Genomic DNA, 15478 nt, shown 5'->3' with positions numbered 1-15478 from the left:
GGTATCTATCTATTGATTCCAGAAAATACACGAGGGAACAGCAAACCCACTTTATTCCACACCAAACAGAATAATAAATTAGAGGTAAGAAAATTGGCAAAAGTTACAATACAAGAGTTCGCAGCATTGACACGTAAGCCATCGCGCTTTTCAAAATCTGCAACATAAACATGGTAAAATTAATTTTTAATGATTTTTCTCATACTGAAGTTAAGGTAGTCCATACGTTTGTGAATCCTCCTAGAGAGAAAGTGTAAAATCCACCAGCTGTCAACTTCAGAACTCTCTCCGTCCCAATTAAGGATAGAGTGAGTGATTTGCGATAACTCGATGATAATTCAAGCCAATCACAATCATAATAAGCATCATGCACATTCCAACTCTGTATGGAAAAGCAATGATTAAAGAAGGTACAAATCGAACATTGCCATACTGTCATGATGTAACTTAGTTTATCTTATGATTAAAAAATTATGCGACCAAAAGTTCTTTCCACCGTACTATTCCGGGGAATTTTTGGCCAGACTAGAGAAAAAATCCATTGTGATCATTAGTGAATTTCTGTAAAAATGTTCGATAAGAATTTAAGATCAATGTAACCGCCTTGTATCCTACCATTTGTATGCAAATTAAACCCACCAGGTTTAAAAATGCCTAATAAAAAAAAAATCGGTACGTCTTCATACTCAGTTGCCGTTGATACCGTTGATTACTTGTATAAAATATTTGAGGAAGTATTCAGCAATTTGCAATATAAGCTTCGATAGGTAGTGTAAGGTTGATAAGAATACACAACAGGATCACGGGTGGAACTAAGGGATTGGAAGACCCCGATTGATTCATTTCCCATTATCATTATCCAATAACATACCTCGGTAATTAAGTATTCACCAGCAGAACAGTATGCGAAAATTATAAGTAACATTGTGAAGACGTACGTGATGAATGTTATAAACGTCGTGGTATCCACATGGCCTGCTTGCTGAAACACGAAATGCATAGTATAGCGATCTAGAGTTACTATCACGTTGCATCAGCTTCGATTCTTCAGCTACAGAGTGGCTTAAGTAACAATATATGGGGTATTCCATGTGAAATTGATCTGTAGTTGGCCTTGAGTACAAAGATATGATTTTTTAAAGCTTTCTTAATTGTTCTAATATAACTATTCCTGACACCCAAAACATGGGAATGGCAAACAATGAGGGAAAATTGAAGGCATTTGTGAACATGAGACTTTCGATTATTTTAGAAAAAATTCTCAAAATTTTGGAGTTTGAAAACAAATTTATTGCGAGCTGCCGAAAAGTGGTAATCAGTCCAGATCTGTGTCATTTCCATTTGGTCTCCACGTCTGGCTTTCATCACAATTACGTCAGATTTAAAAATCATAGTTCATTACCACCAGCACATTATATGATGCTAACGCCAAACACATTGTAGTTATCACTAATTCGACGAGAAGTATTAACCGGAAACTTTTATCGATCGATTTGGCAAATCTGGAAACACACAATCAAAACTCAGTAGCTCAAATAAAACAAATCAATCAATTTTTTACAGTACCTGACTATTTCCTGATAGCGCCGGACAAAATTACCTAATTTTACTTCTAAAATCTCAGAAGTATTTGGCTCAATGCTCCTTATCCGTCTTGCCAAAATAGCTAGATGACCACTGGCATTAAGTGTCAGAGTAATGAGAAATGAAGCAGATAGAGTGTGAAACGCGTGAACGTACATCAGCGGGGATTGATATAGATAAACCAAAATGTAAGTCGTCGTGTCCGTTATCGGAAAAGGCAGATGAGATCGATATGGTAATAACAATGGTATTGTTTCATTGGCTAAAACTGAGCAATTGAATAATAAGTAAAAATGTTATATTATGTCATTAATCATAGTATTATACCTGCCTTCAATACGGCTTGCAGAGGTTTCACATGGTACAATACAGATGACATAAATGTGAAAGCAGACATCCACTTAACGAACTTCATTGCAATTGCACTATAAACAGCATAAATTTCCTTTTCTTTAGTTTCTAAAAAAAGTTTCTCACTGATTCCATCTTCTGCGAGTATCAGAGTTTCTCGGAGAGTCCCTGAATATTTAAGTAAAACTAATTTGATTATTATCATACTCCCCAAAGCCGTTTCTGTAATATTTGCAATAACTCTCTCGATATTTCCAAGTGCTAGCACCAGCTCTACATAGCCCATGAAGATATGGAATGCATCATACAAAAACCAGGTGTGAAAGAGCCAAATTGTTGGTTCCAATGGCCATAATCCCACTATTCGAAAGGTCGCTCGATGCCAGATGAACAATTGCTTCGCTATTTTAAGTTGATCTTCCTGGAAGAATTATCACGAAGCAAATGCATGAAATATGATGACAAGAATTGAGTCAAAAAATTATTGTACTTTGCCGAGTGTTATAATAGAATTTGTCCTGTCCACGTTATTTGGAGCCATTTCATTCCCATATCAACCTGTCTATTCCATTCCATTAAATCAAATAGGGCTGACTGGGAATGAAGGACAACAAAAGGACTATCCCAATTACTTGATGGGCATACAAATTGCAGTTGATGAATAGACATACATATTAATTACTGTTACACAAATCATCATAAAATTAACTCCTACACGTTCGGATACATTCCAACTATGAAGGAGAATATATGAAGTAATTGATTGAACAGCATTAAACACAATTAAAAAGAATATCTCTTCACTACAAGACTTTCTCTGAAGTAAGGGTGAAAGAACTGTAGATTGAAATGGGCTAGAGGAAAGAGGAAGGGTTGAAGTTACGTGGAATGATATGGCTCTAAAATCAAAAGGCTAGATCATTAACTGTCCCGATAGCATTCGACGTTTGATCGTTAGATAAATTAACATATCACCATTCTGAGTATCCCAGCCAAAAGTTGTTGGCTTTAACGATCATCAAAGACTGAAGAATCATACTGAGGTTGGCCATCAGTTTTGAAAATCCATGGGAATTGCAGCAATTCCATAATGTAATGTCATAATGTTTCTTATTGCTTGCAATCATAAAAATCGACCCGGGATTATTTGCCCAATCGATTCTTACAAATCGCCGTCGTTTCACTTGACTAAACACATATTTTTTTTACGGGGTTCTCGGAAAAATGTGCATGGAGATTCCACTTTTGTTTACCTGTAATGTCATCCACGATACTTAGGATAATTCTGGCTGGAATGATTATGAATGAGACCGAATGTGCGCTTCGCACACCCTATTTGGATGTTTCGATCCGAACACATTAACTAATGGAGAAAAAGTTTTACGCAGGATGTTAGCAGATGACCTACGTGGCTAACTTAATTTATGTACTTGGGCTGTCGTAAATCGGGTATTTGTTTGCTCCTGACTTATCAATTAATGATTAGAGAGCAAAACAATTGTGAAAGTATTGTGTTTATAGAAAATAGTTTGAGTGAAAGAACATTTTGGACGACAGAATTGATAAATATATGTGAATAATTGTAGGCTCATTGTGAAACTTTCCTCAGCATGGAGACATATCCCATTGCAGTCTTGAGAATCTGTATGGAAAAAATTACTGAAAATTATTAAATATACGAATGGGTATCGACTAAACAAAAACATCAATTTTCAATCCCCAAACATCGATGTTCTCATCATTAAGCTACCAAAATAGTTCATTTTTTAGTAAAATGTCATTGTTATTGAACTCACATCTGTAAAGCCCGTTAACGAGAAGACAAAAAATTTTCCAGCTGTCATGCGAAGGGGTTCTTGCGATGAAAGCATACAGATCATGAGAGCTTTCTTGAAGTTGGCTGATGATTCGTACCACATACATTCGTAGTAAGCGGCATGAACTTTGTTGCTCTGTATATTTTGATTGATGAATTCGTAAAGACTTGGATTTCAATAATCGAAAGTGCATACACACCTCGGAGATGAGGGACTCTCCTACGATGCAATAGCCATAGATAAGAAGAAGAGTTGCAGTCCCAGCGATACCAAAGACTGGCCCGGTTGAACTTTCCACCCCTCCGTGTCCCTTGAAATTGGAAAAACAAACTTACGGAATTTTGATAACCAATTATGTCTATTGTGGATCCAAGAAGGTGGATTGGAGTCTTAAGGAAATTTGTGTAACTTCCGGAAGATCCAATTGAAAAAAGTTACTGAATTTTGATCATCAATGATGCTTTTTTTATTGCTTTTAATAATTTGTAGGGTAATATCAAACACGAATACTTACAATTATGATAACGTAAGACGTTAATCCTAGTAGAAGAGTCATGACAATGAGATCCACTAAGAGAATGAAATGAAAACTGTCATCGAAGGTTTTAGCCATCCTGTTGATGGGAGAAATCAATTTGTAAAACGTTTTCTAGTTGTATGTACATGCAAACAAGTACATAAACAGAATATATTAGACACATGTTCAGATTGTTTCGGAATTTATTATTTATTGTTCACTTTGTTTAGTAAAGCTCTGCAACAACGTATTGTACATAAGAAGTAAAAATACTTTCTTTCAGAGCTATAGTTGTATATTTTTGAGCAGTGAAGTAAGGAGTGGGTGAATTTTGAATTCACATACCAAATGGATTTGCTATGCCGATCAACCAAAGATTTAAATATTGCATGGCTTGCATCATGATCAGTTACATGCACAATGTTTCTTATTCTGTGCTCCACAATCGACAATTGTCCGCAGATATGCAGTTGAACTGTGATGAGAACGCAAATCCAGCCGTTGTGACACGCCAGTAAATATATCATCGGTAACAGATAGGCGTATGTCATCCAATACATGCGTGTGTCGACGATGGTATATGGTAATGTTATTCGAAAGGGAAGTATCATGGAGTCATTGCTTCCAAAATCTGAAATCAAGGTAATTATTAAACTCTCTTGTTGATAAAAATTTTCAAATTTTATACAGAAAAATTCAGGAAGAACGTTCTGATGGTATTAAGGCTGATCGATGTGGGAATGACATGAAGACATACTCACTGCCAATGAGAAGCGAAGTGACGATAGGTCTCATATAATACACAGATGCTGCCGTCATCACATACGGAATGGAAACTTTGTAGTACAATTTCGACAGGGAATTGTACTTCAGGTACAACTTCTTCTCCTCATAATTTTCATAAAGACTCTCAGCTAACTCATCTTTCGTTGCGTCAATCAACCTTCGTAGCATTGGACTATGCCGGAAGACAATCAGCTTAGCATATACCATAGTTTGCATGCTCACTTCAACCACACTGAACACCGTGGCATTAAAATTTCCAAAAGCTGCAAAAAGCTCGACATACTCCATCACCAAATGCAATGTTAGATACAGTGTCCAAACGCCAGCCCTAATGTACGTATTTTCGAGGGGCCAGAGGCCTCCGATTGTGCAGAACCATTTTAGCCATTTTAACAAATTGCCAGCGGCCATGAAATCTTCGTCAATCAGTTTATTTTCATTGATATCTTCGATTTTTGAGGGCATTTTGAGATCATTAACGGGGACAACTTCTTAGGATTTGACATCGAGGGAGTATTTCACACGTTAGGTGTCTAGACACAGCAGCTCCGCTCCGCAATATTGATCCCTCATAATTCATTATTCATGAGTGATAAAGAATGCATTGAATAATACTATTCCTGAAATTATCCTGACACCCGAATATTACGGAATATTATATAGAATAATTTTCTACATAATGCGACGGTGGGGGAAGGAGAACTTGTCAGAAGTCTCACATGCATTTGAACGACAATTTGATGGTTCATTGGTGGGCAAGTGATGGAGGCTCTTCTACCATGTTAACCAGTAAAACATATTGTGACTGCTCGACTTCAACCGGAAAAGCAAAATCTTTCATTAAATTCTACAAATAATTTTGAAAATTTACATAATTCACTTCGACTTCACGAGTGACCAGAAATGTCTTTACAAAATGTAGACGTTAACGAAAAGGAAAAAATAGATGAAGATTTCAAGGCGATTGACAATCTAATAATATGGCAAAAATATTTTTTGACAATTGGAGGACTTTGGCCATTGGAAAAAACGTACTCACGTGCTGGTGTTTGGACAGGATATCTAGGCCTACATCTGACAATGCAGTATTCGAAACTTTTCACCCTTTTTGGTAATTTCAATACCCTGGTGATAAGTGTACTTGAATCAACCATGCAGTCCATGGTATTCACGAAACTCATTGTCTTCCGGCATAGTAAGACGTTGTGTGAATTGTTAGAAGCCATGAAAGAGGAATATTCTGGAAATATGTATGAAAATCATGAGGAAAAGAAATTATACCTGAAATTTCATGACTTATCGAAGTGGTATTATAAACTCTCTGTCCCGTATATAATGTGTGGGGCCAGTTTGTACTATTCGAGACCTATTCTCGTAACTCTACTTACAGGAGGTACGTAGAGAACGTCCAAAATTGTTCATCAATTTATTTCTTCCGTGCTAATGAAATCCGTGTCGTTTTCCAGGCTTCGGCACCAACAATTCTATGACCTTTCCCTTCCAAATTAAATTACCATATACTGTACTCAGTATGCAAACGTACGCCATGACATACGCCTACTTGTCACCAATGATCTACTTGTTGGCATGTCAAAATGCTTGGATCTGTCTTCTCATTACTATACAACTCCACATCTGCGGACAATTGTCAATCGTGGAGCACAGAATAAGGACTATGGCCTCCGAGAATGACAACCAGGGGAGCAATACGATTTTCAAATCGGTGATCGACTTACACACGAGGTCAATCTGGTATGTGGATATGACATTAACTTTTCTAATAGTCGTATATTCAATTGTATGTTGACAGGATGGCCAAATCGTTTGATGACAGCTTCAGTTTCGTTTTACTAGTGGATCTCGTCGTTATGACTCTCATGTTGGGCTTAATGTCATATATTATCATTATCGTGAGTATTTCTATCGATCAATAGTAACCTGAACAGTCAGTGTAAATAACTTGAAGGGAGAAGAAGTCGATGAGGGCGCGATTGGTCCTGTGTACGTTTTTTGTGGCCTTGCAACGCTTGCCTTGATCTACGGTTATTGCATCGTGGGAGAGGCTCTTATAAACGAGGTTTTTTCAGTTATTTATCGTTTTCTAATTAATAGGCTTCCGTAATTTTACATGTTCTTCCCGCGATGTCTGGATCAAAATAGTCATGGACGTTGATCAGGCAAAAATCCTCAAATTCATGAATAAATTGACCTGTTTACTCACATAGAGCAGTAAGATCCATACGGCCTGCACTGAATGTATGTGGTATGAGGCATCACCGAGTTTCAAAAAGGGAGTGATGATTTGCTTGCTGGAGTCTCAAGAACCACTTCGCATGACAGCTGGGAAATTCTTTGTCTTCTCATTACCTGGTTTTACAAATGTAGTGTAAACAGTACAACTGTTGATGGACTCCTGATGGTTGCAAAGTTATGATACTGGTAAGAGATTTCGATTGTCAGTCAAGTCTCACACCTCGATCACTGGGGAATATATCTTAGAGAAAAGATATGATGGGACTTTGCAACTACTGGGAGTCTTCTAAAATCCTAGAAATTTTCAATTAGTTTGCAATTATTTGTTGACAGGTGATCAAAACTGCAATGGGATATCTCTCCATGCTCAGGAAAGTTACACAGTAAATTTATTATGACATTATAAATAATGATAAAGTGTATTCTATCGACATATTCGTTCACGATTGTCTTGTTCTCGAGGTTATCAATAATGATAAGAAGGAGGAACATTGATGCCTTGATGATATTTATATTCCATGATCTTAAAAGTGATTTGATAATAATTAGACGTTACCCAGTCATAAAAATTTTGTAGATCTTGGTTAAGGATAACTGACTTACAAGAGACCTGGTCATTGTCCTGGTTCTTCTTGGTCTGTTTTCAACCTCTCGTTTCTCTCAGGAACTTATTCATAATCATCTCCCGTTGACCTTTATTGCCATTTGCCTTGTAGATTGTTGTTTCAGCATCTGTTTCTAGACGACTTCGATTTGGCCCTTACGAGACATGACCCTTATAAGATTTGGCAAAATACCGATGGCAGTGGGTTCCCGAATTGTGCTCTTTACCTTTAGATATTGTGGATGCCATGGTGAAGAAAATTGCTACATTGAAAAACAGGAAAATGAATATGGAAAATTGAAAATCAGGTAAGTTACAGTAAATGCGTCTGTTCGACCTCATTTTTCGCTGAAAAAATTGATGGAGAAAAAGAGTCAATGAACCTCACAGGGCAAAGAAATTATATCGATTCCTCAGAAATAAAGTGAGACTATCCAGAGATTATTTCTACTGCAATTTTTTCCAAGCGAGACAGAAATTGCTGACATTATCTCAATAGTTTTTCCAGAACTCAAACTGAGGCACGAAGAAGAATAATTGTGATCACTGCAGATAATAGCGTAATGGCCGACGTCAGACCCTCTGCGTGTTTTTCGATAGTGCAATTTTCGGGGGGACAATTCAATAGCGGCATAAACGGTGATAAAATATTCACGTGCAGTGAGCTTTCTTCGGACTATTACTAATTCTTTGTCAACGCTGTATCTTCAATTAGGAAATAGCTTTTACTTGAGAGATTGGTGTAGTATAACATTCAATCGTGGTGATTTATCATGATATATCGAACTTGAATCATTTATAATCAGTTCTATGGAATGTTAAAATCAATGAGTCTGGCAATCTTCTCTTTTAATTTTGTTGATGACCAAGATGACTTGGTACACATATTCTTTTGTCGAGAGTGCTAGCATTGTCAGGTGTTATCCTCTCACTTTTAATGATTTTTACCTCAATACTAATGCAAAAAAAAAATTATCGTCTCAATGAAGTTTCTCTAAACGAGATATCGTATGGGTTTTCATCTCCAGCATATGAACTATGAGGGCTGCTGATTGTGCGAGTTGAAAAATATCTGCTGCAGATGTATCAAATTATATTTGTTGATCAGTCATGTGACGTTATTAAAAATATTTTTCATTCATCAGCAAAGAAAAATGTACTTTTCAGCACGAGGCGAACTTACCGACGTCATCATAAAAAATAAATGGGTATCGTTGTTCCCTAATTGATATTCTAGCATCACTAACGAACTGGTGGTAATCATAAGAGGACTCGTGTATCTCCTGAATTCTTCGCAGAAACATTTTCACTTTAACGTCTCGGTCACAAAGTATAGCGAGCTGGTAATCCTCAACAACATCACAATAAGATCAAGTGCCAGCGACGACGAGGCCAGCACCACTGGAAGAATGAACTGCAAAAATCGATCCGGTCTGGCAGACTCTGCAATTACAGCGTGATAGCTCCAATCACCGAAATTGTAATTGATCCGTCGAATTGCAGAGAGAAGATTCAAATATTCACGACTTAAATTGTGAAGATTGAAATCCAGGGTTGCTTGAGAAATATCGAGTCCTTCAGGCCTGGCCAATCCATCAGAAACCATTCACTAGATCAATTATGATAGAATACGTTGCCAACGTTAATGTAAGTAGCAGTCGCAACTCTCATTAAGTGTTTTAATCTGAAAAAATTTAATTGTATTTTAGGGAGGAACTTTTGAAAGTGCTGAAGACGTTATTAAGATCCTTCATCCAATTTTGAGATTCGGGGGTTTGTGGCCCTTGGATCCACCAGGTTTCCGCTACCTCTTTTTTCTTGTGCCTTACATTATAACCGTAAGCTTAAACAAGCGTTGTTTATGCCATCATCAGCTCACTCATCATCATCATCTTGTTCAACATCGTCTCGTTCATGGGCCCCTCTTCAAGATAAAAATTGCAGTTCTGAAATTGAATTTATTCGCGTCTTTGCGAAAACTGGCCGACACTAGTTATCCAAATTTCTCATTTTTTCGAAAACACTTTCTAGTGCAGCATTCTTGATAAAAATAGCAGTGCACAGTAACAAAAACTGTCTGGACTTCCTGATATACCAATTGGTGTCGCAGGAACATCAGCTTTTTTATCATGCATCCTCCTTGAAAATTAATTTCAAGTGATAAGCATATCATAATCAAAAACCCATAATTCGGGAAGAGCAGATAGGAGTATACATAGCGTTTCATATCATGTGACTTCATAAAATATGTAGTAATTAAATCAAAGAATATTTTCAATAACTGAGATAACATTCTCATAGAAATTCTTTGGATTTCTCGACCTCATTGATGTTTTCGGAAAACTCGAATTGACCATCGAAAATATCGCTGAAGAGACGTTGGTGATTGTGACAGTATCAAGACTATTGTGGGTGAAATTTTCACCCCTTCTGCCGAATCTCATTAGCACGGTTCGTGACGGCATGCGAGCAGAAAATTTTGATTCTGATGAGGAGCGACGTCTTTACTTGGAATACAATGTTACAACAAAAGTGGTAGTGAAATTCGTAATTGCAATGGGAATGGCTGGTACCATTGCCTATCACGTGAGACCGCTTATCTTCAGGATGTTAGCAAGTCAGCAACCTTTATCGTTATTAATTACACTTTGACTGTTAATTAATACATAATTGTAATTACCCCATCGAAACAGGTGTCCAAGGACAAACGAATATCTCCTACGTATTACCATACAGAGCACAAGTTTTCTTCGATTACCAAGATCCCAGACTCTACTCTTTGGTCTATTTTTTACAATCCATCACCATCTTCATACATTTTTTCGTCACTGCTACTATCGGATTGCTGTTTATGCTTTGCTTTCACTGTTGCGGAGAACTGTCTGCTTTACAACATAGGATAAAAGCAATTAGTTTCGAGGCAAAGAACGAAAGGCACAGCCCAGAATTTATCGTTAAGGACTTTGTCGAGCGACACATGAAAATAATTGAGTAAGTATCACCTTCCACTGATGTCTCACTTTTGTCTTGATGTCATTTTACTGTACTTCAAGTAGTGATCCCCGAACATTTGTAGCAGGAGCTAACGTTTTGATATTTTCCATATTTTTGTCAGTTTTTCACCTCTCATGATATTCAAACATATCTTTTGACTTAATACAGGCTGATTTTTTTTTGTGTGAGAGGATCATTCGTCCAAATGGAATTACCATATTATAAACTCATTCAGCAGTTACAATTAACCATTTTCTTCCAGAATAGCCAAGAATATCGACAAAGCCTCTCAAGTGGTGCTGTTAGAAGAGCTAGCAACAATGACAATCATTTTGGCTCTCTCTTCCTATTGCGCTATGCTGGTAGATAAAAGGTATTTATGCGGCGACTGTGAATAAAACAAAATATTGGTTGTTGCAGAACCTGACCAATGCCGAAGTTTTTCTGTCCTTTTCTATGTGGTGCACGTCGACGTTGAGTATTATCTATGCATACTGCTACATCGGTGAAGCTCTTATAACTGAGGTATTTGCTAGAGATGAAATAAGCTTGATTTTTATTTCGGTCCTGGGTCCGTATGCTGAAATAAAAATGACTGTCATGACCACATCTTCGACTATACACTATTGGAATAGAAAAAAAATCATAAACTGTTCGCTGGTAATTTTGAGAAAACTGCCCACTCTCACCAATACTCATTACCAATTGCCATTGCTAAGAGTCAGAATCGATCATGATGATACGATGGTCATGGACAGTCCCCTACGTCGCTTGCATCTCTACTGCTTATTTGATACAATATTTCGAGTTGATCCAACTTTAGAAGTCTGTTTACAGAGTGACAACGTTCACCAAGCTTATTATACTTCAAGATGGTATGACTTTTCTGAGGAATACAAGAAATCTTTGACAATATGCATGGTTGGATCAAGCAGACCTTTGTTGCTGACAGCTGGTGGTTTTTACACGTACTCGAAAGTCAGTTTTACTGCTGTGAGTCCATTATATTATCGAAAATTGAGGTTTTGCGTGTCAATTTCGTGGATTTGAATATGAACGTCTAATGGAAAATATTAAATACATATTAATATGTAATATCTTTTGGCATTAACATTTCAGATATTAAAATCGGCAGCAGCCTACCTATCAATGCTGCGTAATCTGGCAGAGTCTTGAGCAGATCTGGAGTCTGAAGACATAAAGAATAGAGTCCAGCAATTAGAACTAATTTCTAGAGATGCGTAACTAATTTTAATGAGAATTATGGAGTGATTCTTCTTTCATTGACGGTGTGGTCTGGATAGCAATGGGACGACGTAAGTACAGGGACTCAGTATACTATTTCTGTAAATACTAAAAGTTTAGATAAATAAAGAAAGAGAGAAAATAAAGTGAAAACTGAGAAGTTATCTTTATGTACTTCCTGGACTTCAGTTTACTTCGCAGTACCGCTAAAATTCTTTCATTGTTCTGCAAATTTATCAAAGTAATTACGTTTACTTAATACTTCTTTCATCGATAAAAATAATGGAGGTTGTGTTGAATATGGCAAGAAACTCGAAAAACTTGTCGACAAACTCGTAGGAAGAGTCATACTGATATCAACACTTTTCACACGATTTATCAGAAAATCCATAGAGATCCAATTAAATGGTTACAGCATCCATACACAGATGTCTCATTGTCTATTGTTGAAGGAAGTGAGATCACGACTGCCCATTTTTGAGATTTTCTTATCAATCAACCATCGAACCATTGTCTCTATTAAAATCCATTGGTGATCGACAAAGGACGAAAATATAAATCGATACGTAGATACATAGATCGATAAGTAGGTACCTCCTGGAGTACTTTTGAAGCAACATTTTCGGGCTAAAGACTTCGTCACGAAATATGGTCTTCCGTTTTCACCTGAAGTGGCCCGAATTCTCCCCACTTCCATGTTTAGAGATATGGACGATAGAAATAACAAGATGGTGGGGGTAAACAGTGGGGACACTACGAACCTGATATTTCAGCCAATGAGAACCATGCATCTATTCCGGCATCACCGATAGAGATGCATGGCTGTGGTTGGTTGAATGTCAAGATTTTTAGAACATTGGTGTGTTGACAGTAATTTACCTACAAGTTATTCACGATTACGATTCATAGTTACAAAGGCTGTGCGTCGATTTGCTCTGTTTTGGGACCACAGGACGCCATTTCAATAGTTGTGGTGGTTTCGCGTTTCTAATGAGATTACATTTATGGCCGAGAGAGCCGAGTCACCTTGACGTTGGCTACCGTGATAAAGAGTTCTTTGACTCCTGCTTTGTTTCTCTTCGGATTTCACCGGTTTTCCTGAATATTGTCCTGAACTTTTACGAATAAAACCCCATTACAAAATAACAAAAAATAATATTGCGACTGGTAAGACACTGTCAGATCGACGGAATAAATCAACATGGTGGCGAATCAAAGAGTGAGTTAAGTCTAACGGAATTCGTGCCTGAGGAGTCTCTTTTGTGTTGTGATAATCAGCGAATTTGTGGGGAAAAATCATTCATATATCATTGATATACAGTGTTTAAGTTGAAACGAAGTAATTGTGCAGCGACCTGAGACCTACCGAGATGGTGAGTAAGAAAACATAACTTAATTTCATTCGTTGATTAAGTATTACATTTATTGATGAGGATACTTGCGTGGACTATGTCCTGAAAGTTATTCCTCCAGTAGTCGACGAGAGTATTCTTAACAGTGGCATTATCAGGAATAACGATCAACACCCTTTCGAGATCGAATTTCAGAAAGTGGCGTTTCTCAGAACACATTTTAAAGCAATAAATATGCGATAGTGCTGCGTTCACTAATTCAGAGGAACAAGAATATTTTGATGATCAGTTTGTTTTTGGACGAGTTGTTTGATTACGCAGTACTTTCCGTTGAATTCCTGGGAAATCATACCTCCAGAACCTGAATAGTTTCTTGTATGGAGTGTTCTGACTTCTGAAGATTTGTCGAGTGAATAGAAAAAAATTGCTGACATTCTTTTATGGAAAATGTCGTCAGATGTGAAAATTTGTTTCACATTTTTCATTGAAATCTTATTCTGGTAAATATTTTACGAAGTGTCGGGGAGTATCGAAATATCTTTATCCAAATAATTCTTTCAATTCACAATAATGCTCGTGTATTGTACGAATTTGTGCAGAGTTGATTAACAAAATAGTAGTAAACATGAATGCAAACAGAATTGTATTGATTCTAATAAATAATCGATGGAAAACCCTAGTTGTGTTTTCGCTCGCTTTGCTAGGTGAACTAAATGAAGTGGATCTTCAGTTCCTGGTGATCTTCAACCCACCATTCATCATCTGTTTATATAAAACAATCCCAGGCAATCTCGTACTAGTCCCAAGGATTGTCTCTATGTTTATTCGGCTTCGCCCCGGGCCGCCCACTTCACACTAGTTACCACCACGTCGCATTTGTATCGAAATAGAGTCTTCTACACTTATAATTTCGACTTGGTTTTCGCGAATTTTTTTGAGAAAAACAACTGTTCTGAAAAAAATAATAGAAAAAAAATGGAAATGGTATAAAAAATCCTTATTGACGATAAATGAATAGACCCTTTCGTTCTACTTTACTCATAATTTTATTTAGTCTTTCTTTCAATCAATCAAGTATACTTATCTCAAATATGATCTACACAATTTTCATTTATTTATTTAATTTTTACACAACACTTATATCGAATGATAAACTAAACAATTTGGCGAAAATCAATATTTACACGACTAGCGCGCGATTTCAGGCTTCATTGGCTAATTGATATATAATAAATATGTATATATAATAATCTCACATTTCCTTTTGAAACTTGTGCTTTATCTATGATTGAAGACCACCGGAATGAATCTTGGGTAGGAACTAAATAGGGAAGGGCGGGGCAAAGTGAAACCTCAGCTAAAACAGTGCAACAATTTTTATGAATTGATAGACACTTAGTTTCAAGGGCGGGAGCGGCGTGAAGGAGCATTCAAGGGTTATTTACCCTTCGCAAATGGACGTCGGTGAGCTTGATCTTCAACTTCGAACATTCAGATAGGTACAATTGACCTTTTCAAAGTTCGGTGACAAAAATTAAACAAAGCTCCCATAATTTAACGGAAAGTTGTTGTTTTTCCTAGTGTTTCACTCAACCCCCCGGGCATCCCTAGTCTGATTTTTTTTTCGGGTAATGAGTACAGTCAGATGAAGAGTAAAGAATGACAATTTTCCAAGCATTTTAGTCGCTCCACTGCGTTTTTTAATGACGATTACACGCAGATGGATACTTAGGCCCAAACGAAGTTGTTTAATAGTTCTCATAGGTTTATGAAGTTTCTTCTACTCATTTATTAATATTCTGAATTTTTCATTCTGGGATATAGACTGCTGATGAATTCCGTACATGATGCAGTTTTATATACAATAATCTATGATTGTATCTCTCGTAATTCCTAGAAGCCCATTATCAATTAAATCATCACCAATCGCTTTACATTTTGATAATAGATATATACAAAAAAATTTGCGATGGAA

General features: G+C 36.9%; 5 protein-coding genes across 21 annotated transcripts in view; 3 read left to right on the top strand and 2 right to left on the bottom strand.

Annotated features, from left to right (window-relative positions):
• Nucleotides 1–35: 35 nt before the first annotated feature.
• LOC135165187 (odorant receptor 2a-like) lies at nt 36–8046 on the bottom strand. Of its 3 annotated transcripts, none has more exons than XR_010299447.1 (7): nt 7912–8046; nt 1912–2356; nt 1567–1852; nt 1403–1502; nt 939–982; nt 227–382; nt 36–157 (listed from the first exon to the last, which is right to left on the bottom strand). XR_010299447.1 is itself a non-coding variant. In XM_064126245.1 (7 exons), exons 1-7 carry the CDS (start codon nt 7924–7926, stop codon nt 104–106), a joined length of 1167 nt encoding a protein of 388 aa, XP_063982315.1. In that variant the 5' UTR covers nt 7927–8046; the 3' UTR covers nt 36–103. The 3 variants fall into 3 exon arrangements, 2 of the variants coding, with proteins under 2 accessions (XP_063982315.1, XP_063982316.1); XM_064126245.1 differs by having other exon boundaries at nt 872–982; XM_064126246.1 differs by having other exon boundaries at nt 36–382.
• Nucleotides 2235–7416, bottom strand: LOC135165184 (odorant receptor 13a-like). Of its 3 annotated transcripts, none has more exons than XM_064126243.1 (6): nt 7277–7416; nt 4615–4900; nt 4267–4366; nt 3952–4062; nt 3732–3887; nt 2235–3577 (listed from the first exon to the last, which is right to left on the bottom strand). In XM_064126243.1, the coding sequence occupies exons 1-6, from the start codon at nt 7293–7295 to the stop codon at nt 3524–3526; spliced, it is 726 nt and encodes a 241-aa protein (XP_063982313.1). In that variant the 5' UTR covers nt 7296–7416; the 3' UTR covers nt 2235–3523. The 3 variants fall into 3 exon arrangements, with proteins under 3 accessions (XP_063982313.1, XP_063982311.1, XP_063982312.1); XM_064126241.1 differs by lacking the exon at nt 7277–7416 and adding an exon at nt 5031–5744; XM_064126242.1 differs by lacking the exons at nt 2235–3577; nt 7277–7416 and adding an exon at nt 5031–5744 and having other exon boundaries at nt 3748–3887; nt 3952–4082.
• Nucleotides 5959–7788, top strand: LOC135165186 (odorant receptor 13a-like). Its single transcript, XM_064126244.1, has 6 exons — nt 5959–6448; nt 6522–6807; nt 6866–6965; nt 7022–7132; nt 7281–7436; nt 7642–7788. The coding sequence occupies exons 1-6, from the start codon at nt 5959–5961 to the stop codon at nt 7693–7695; spliced, it is 1197 nt and encodes a 398-aa protein (XP_063982314.1). The 3' UTR covers nt 7696–7788.
• Nucleotides 8047–9418: 1372 nt separating the features above from the next.
• LOC135165183 (odorant receptor 13a-like) lies at nt 9419–12183 on the top strand. 6 transcript variants are annotated; one of them, XR_010299445.1, is made up of 8 exons: nt 9419–9559; nt 9622–9750; nt 10214–10529; nt 10606–10903; nt 11169–11268; nt 11327–11431; nt 11733–11899; nt 12026–12183. XR_010299445.1 is itself a non-coding variant. In XM_064126239.1 (8 exons), the coding sequence occupies exons 1-8, from the start codon at nt 9533–9535 to the stop codon at nt 12080–12082; spliced, it is 1188 nt and encodes a 395-aa protein (XP_063982309.1). In that variant the 5' UTR covers nt 9419–9532; the 3' UTR covers nt 12083–12167. The 6 variants fall into 6 exon arrangements, 4 of the variants coding, with proteins under 4 accessions (XP_063982309.1, XP_063982310.1, XP_063982307.1 ...); XR_010299446.1 differs by having other exon boundaries at nt 11169–11281; nt 11367–11431; XM_064126239.1 differs by having other exon boundaries at nt 11744–11899; nt 12026–12167.
• Nucleotides 12184–12341: 158 nt separating this feature from the next.
• Nucleotides 12342–15478, top strand: part of LOC135165182 (uncharacterized) — a 56804-nt gene continuing 53667 nt past the window's right edge. For 5 of the 8 annotated variants that reach the window (XR_010299444.1, XR_010299440.1, XR_010299439.1 and 2 more), the window contains exon 1: nt 12345–13524. The gene's annotated coding sequence lies outside the window, so the exon portion shown is untranslated. Of the gene's footprint in view, nt 13525–15478 lie in introns of all 8 variants that reach the window. The other 3 variants (XR_010299442.1, XM_064126234.1, XM_064126235.1) reach the window with 3 other exon arrangements.

The sequence above is a fragment of the Diachasmimorpha longicaudata genome, chromosome 8 (assembly GCF_034640455.1).
Source record: "Diachasmimorpha longicaudata isolate KC_UGA_2023 chromosome 8, iyDiaLong2, whole genome shotgun sequence".
Lineage (NCBI taxonomy): Eukaryota > Metazoa > Arthropoda > Insecta > Hymenoptera > Braconidae > Diachasmimorpha > Diachasmimorpha longicaudata.
This window is presented reverse-complemented; position numbering and strand designations above follow the sequence as displayed.

What these genes read in the sequence shown, in the direction of transcription:
- LOC135165184 (XM_064126241.1), bottom strand. Translation starts at nt 5,520, where the DNA reads ATGCCCTCAAAAATCGAAGATATCAATGAAAATAAACTGATTGACGAA. An exon ending in CACTTCGCTTCTCATTGGCA is followed by an intron (nt 4,901 to 5,030) that starts GTGAGTATGTCT and finishes CCTTGATTTCAG; the next exon opens with ATTTTGGAAGCAATGACTCC. An exon ending in CGTTAACGGGCTTTACAGAT is followed by an intron (nt 3,578 to 3,731) that starts GTGAGTTCAATA and finishes TTTTCCATACAG; the next exon opens with ATTCTCAAGACTGCAATGGG.
- LOC135165187 (XM_064126245.1), bottom strand. An exon ending in CGCTATCAGGAAATAGTCAG is followed by an intron (nt 1,503 to 1,566) that starts GTACTGTAAAAA and finishes GTGTGTTTCCAG; the next exon opens with ATTTGCCAAATCGATCGATA. An exon ending in GTGAATACTTAATTACCGAG is followed by an intron (nt 383 to 871) that starts GTATGTTATTGG and finishes TTTTCCATACAG; the next exon opens with AGTTGGAATGTGCATGATGC.
- LOC135165186 (XM_064126244.1), top strand. Translation starts at nt 5,959, where the DNA reads ATGTCTTTACAAAATGTAGACGTTAACGAAAAGGAAAAAATAGATGAA. An exon ending in CGTAACTCTACTTACAGGAG is followed by an intron (nt 6,449 to 6,521) that starts GTACGTAGAGAA and finishes GTCGTTTTCCAG; the next exon opens with GCTTCGGCACCAACAATTCT. An exon ending in TGTCATATATTATCATTATC is followed by an intron (nt 6,966 to 7,021) that starts GTGAGTATTTCT and finishes AATAACTTGAAG; the next exon opens with GGAGAAGAAGTCGATGAGGG.
- LOC135165183 (XM_064126237.1), top strand. Translation starts at nt 9,533, where the DNA reads ATGATAGAATACGTTGCCAACGTTAAT. An exon ending in CGACACATGAAAATAATTGA is followed by an intron (nt 10,904 to 11,168) that starts GTAAGTATCACC and finishes ATTTTCTTCCAG; the next exon opens with AATAGCCAAGAATATCGACA. An exon ending in CGAAAGTCAGTTTTACTGCT is followed by an intron (nt 11,900 to 12,025) that starts GTGAGTCCATTA and finishes TTAACATTTCAG; the next exon opens with ATATTAAAATCGGCAGCAGC.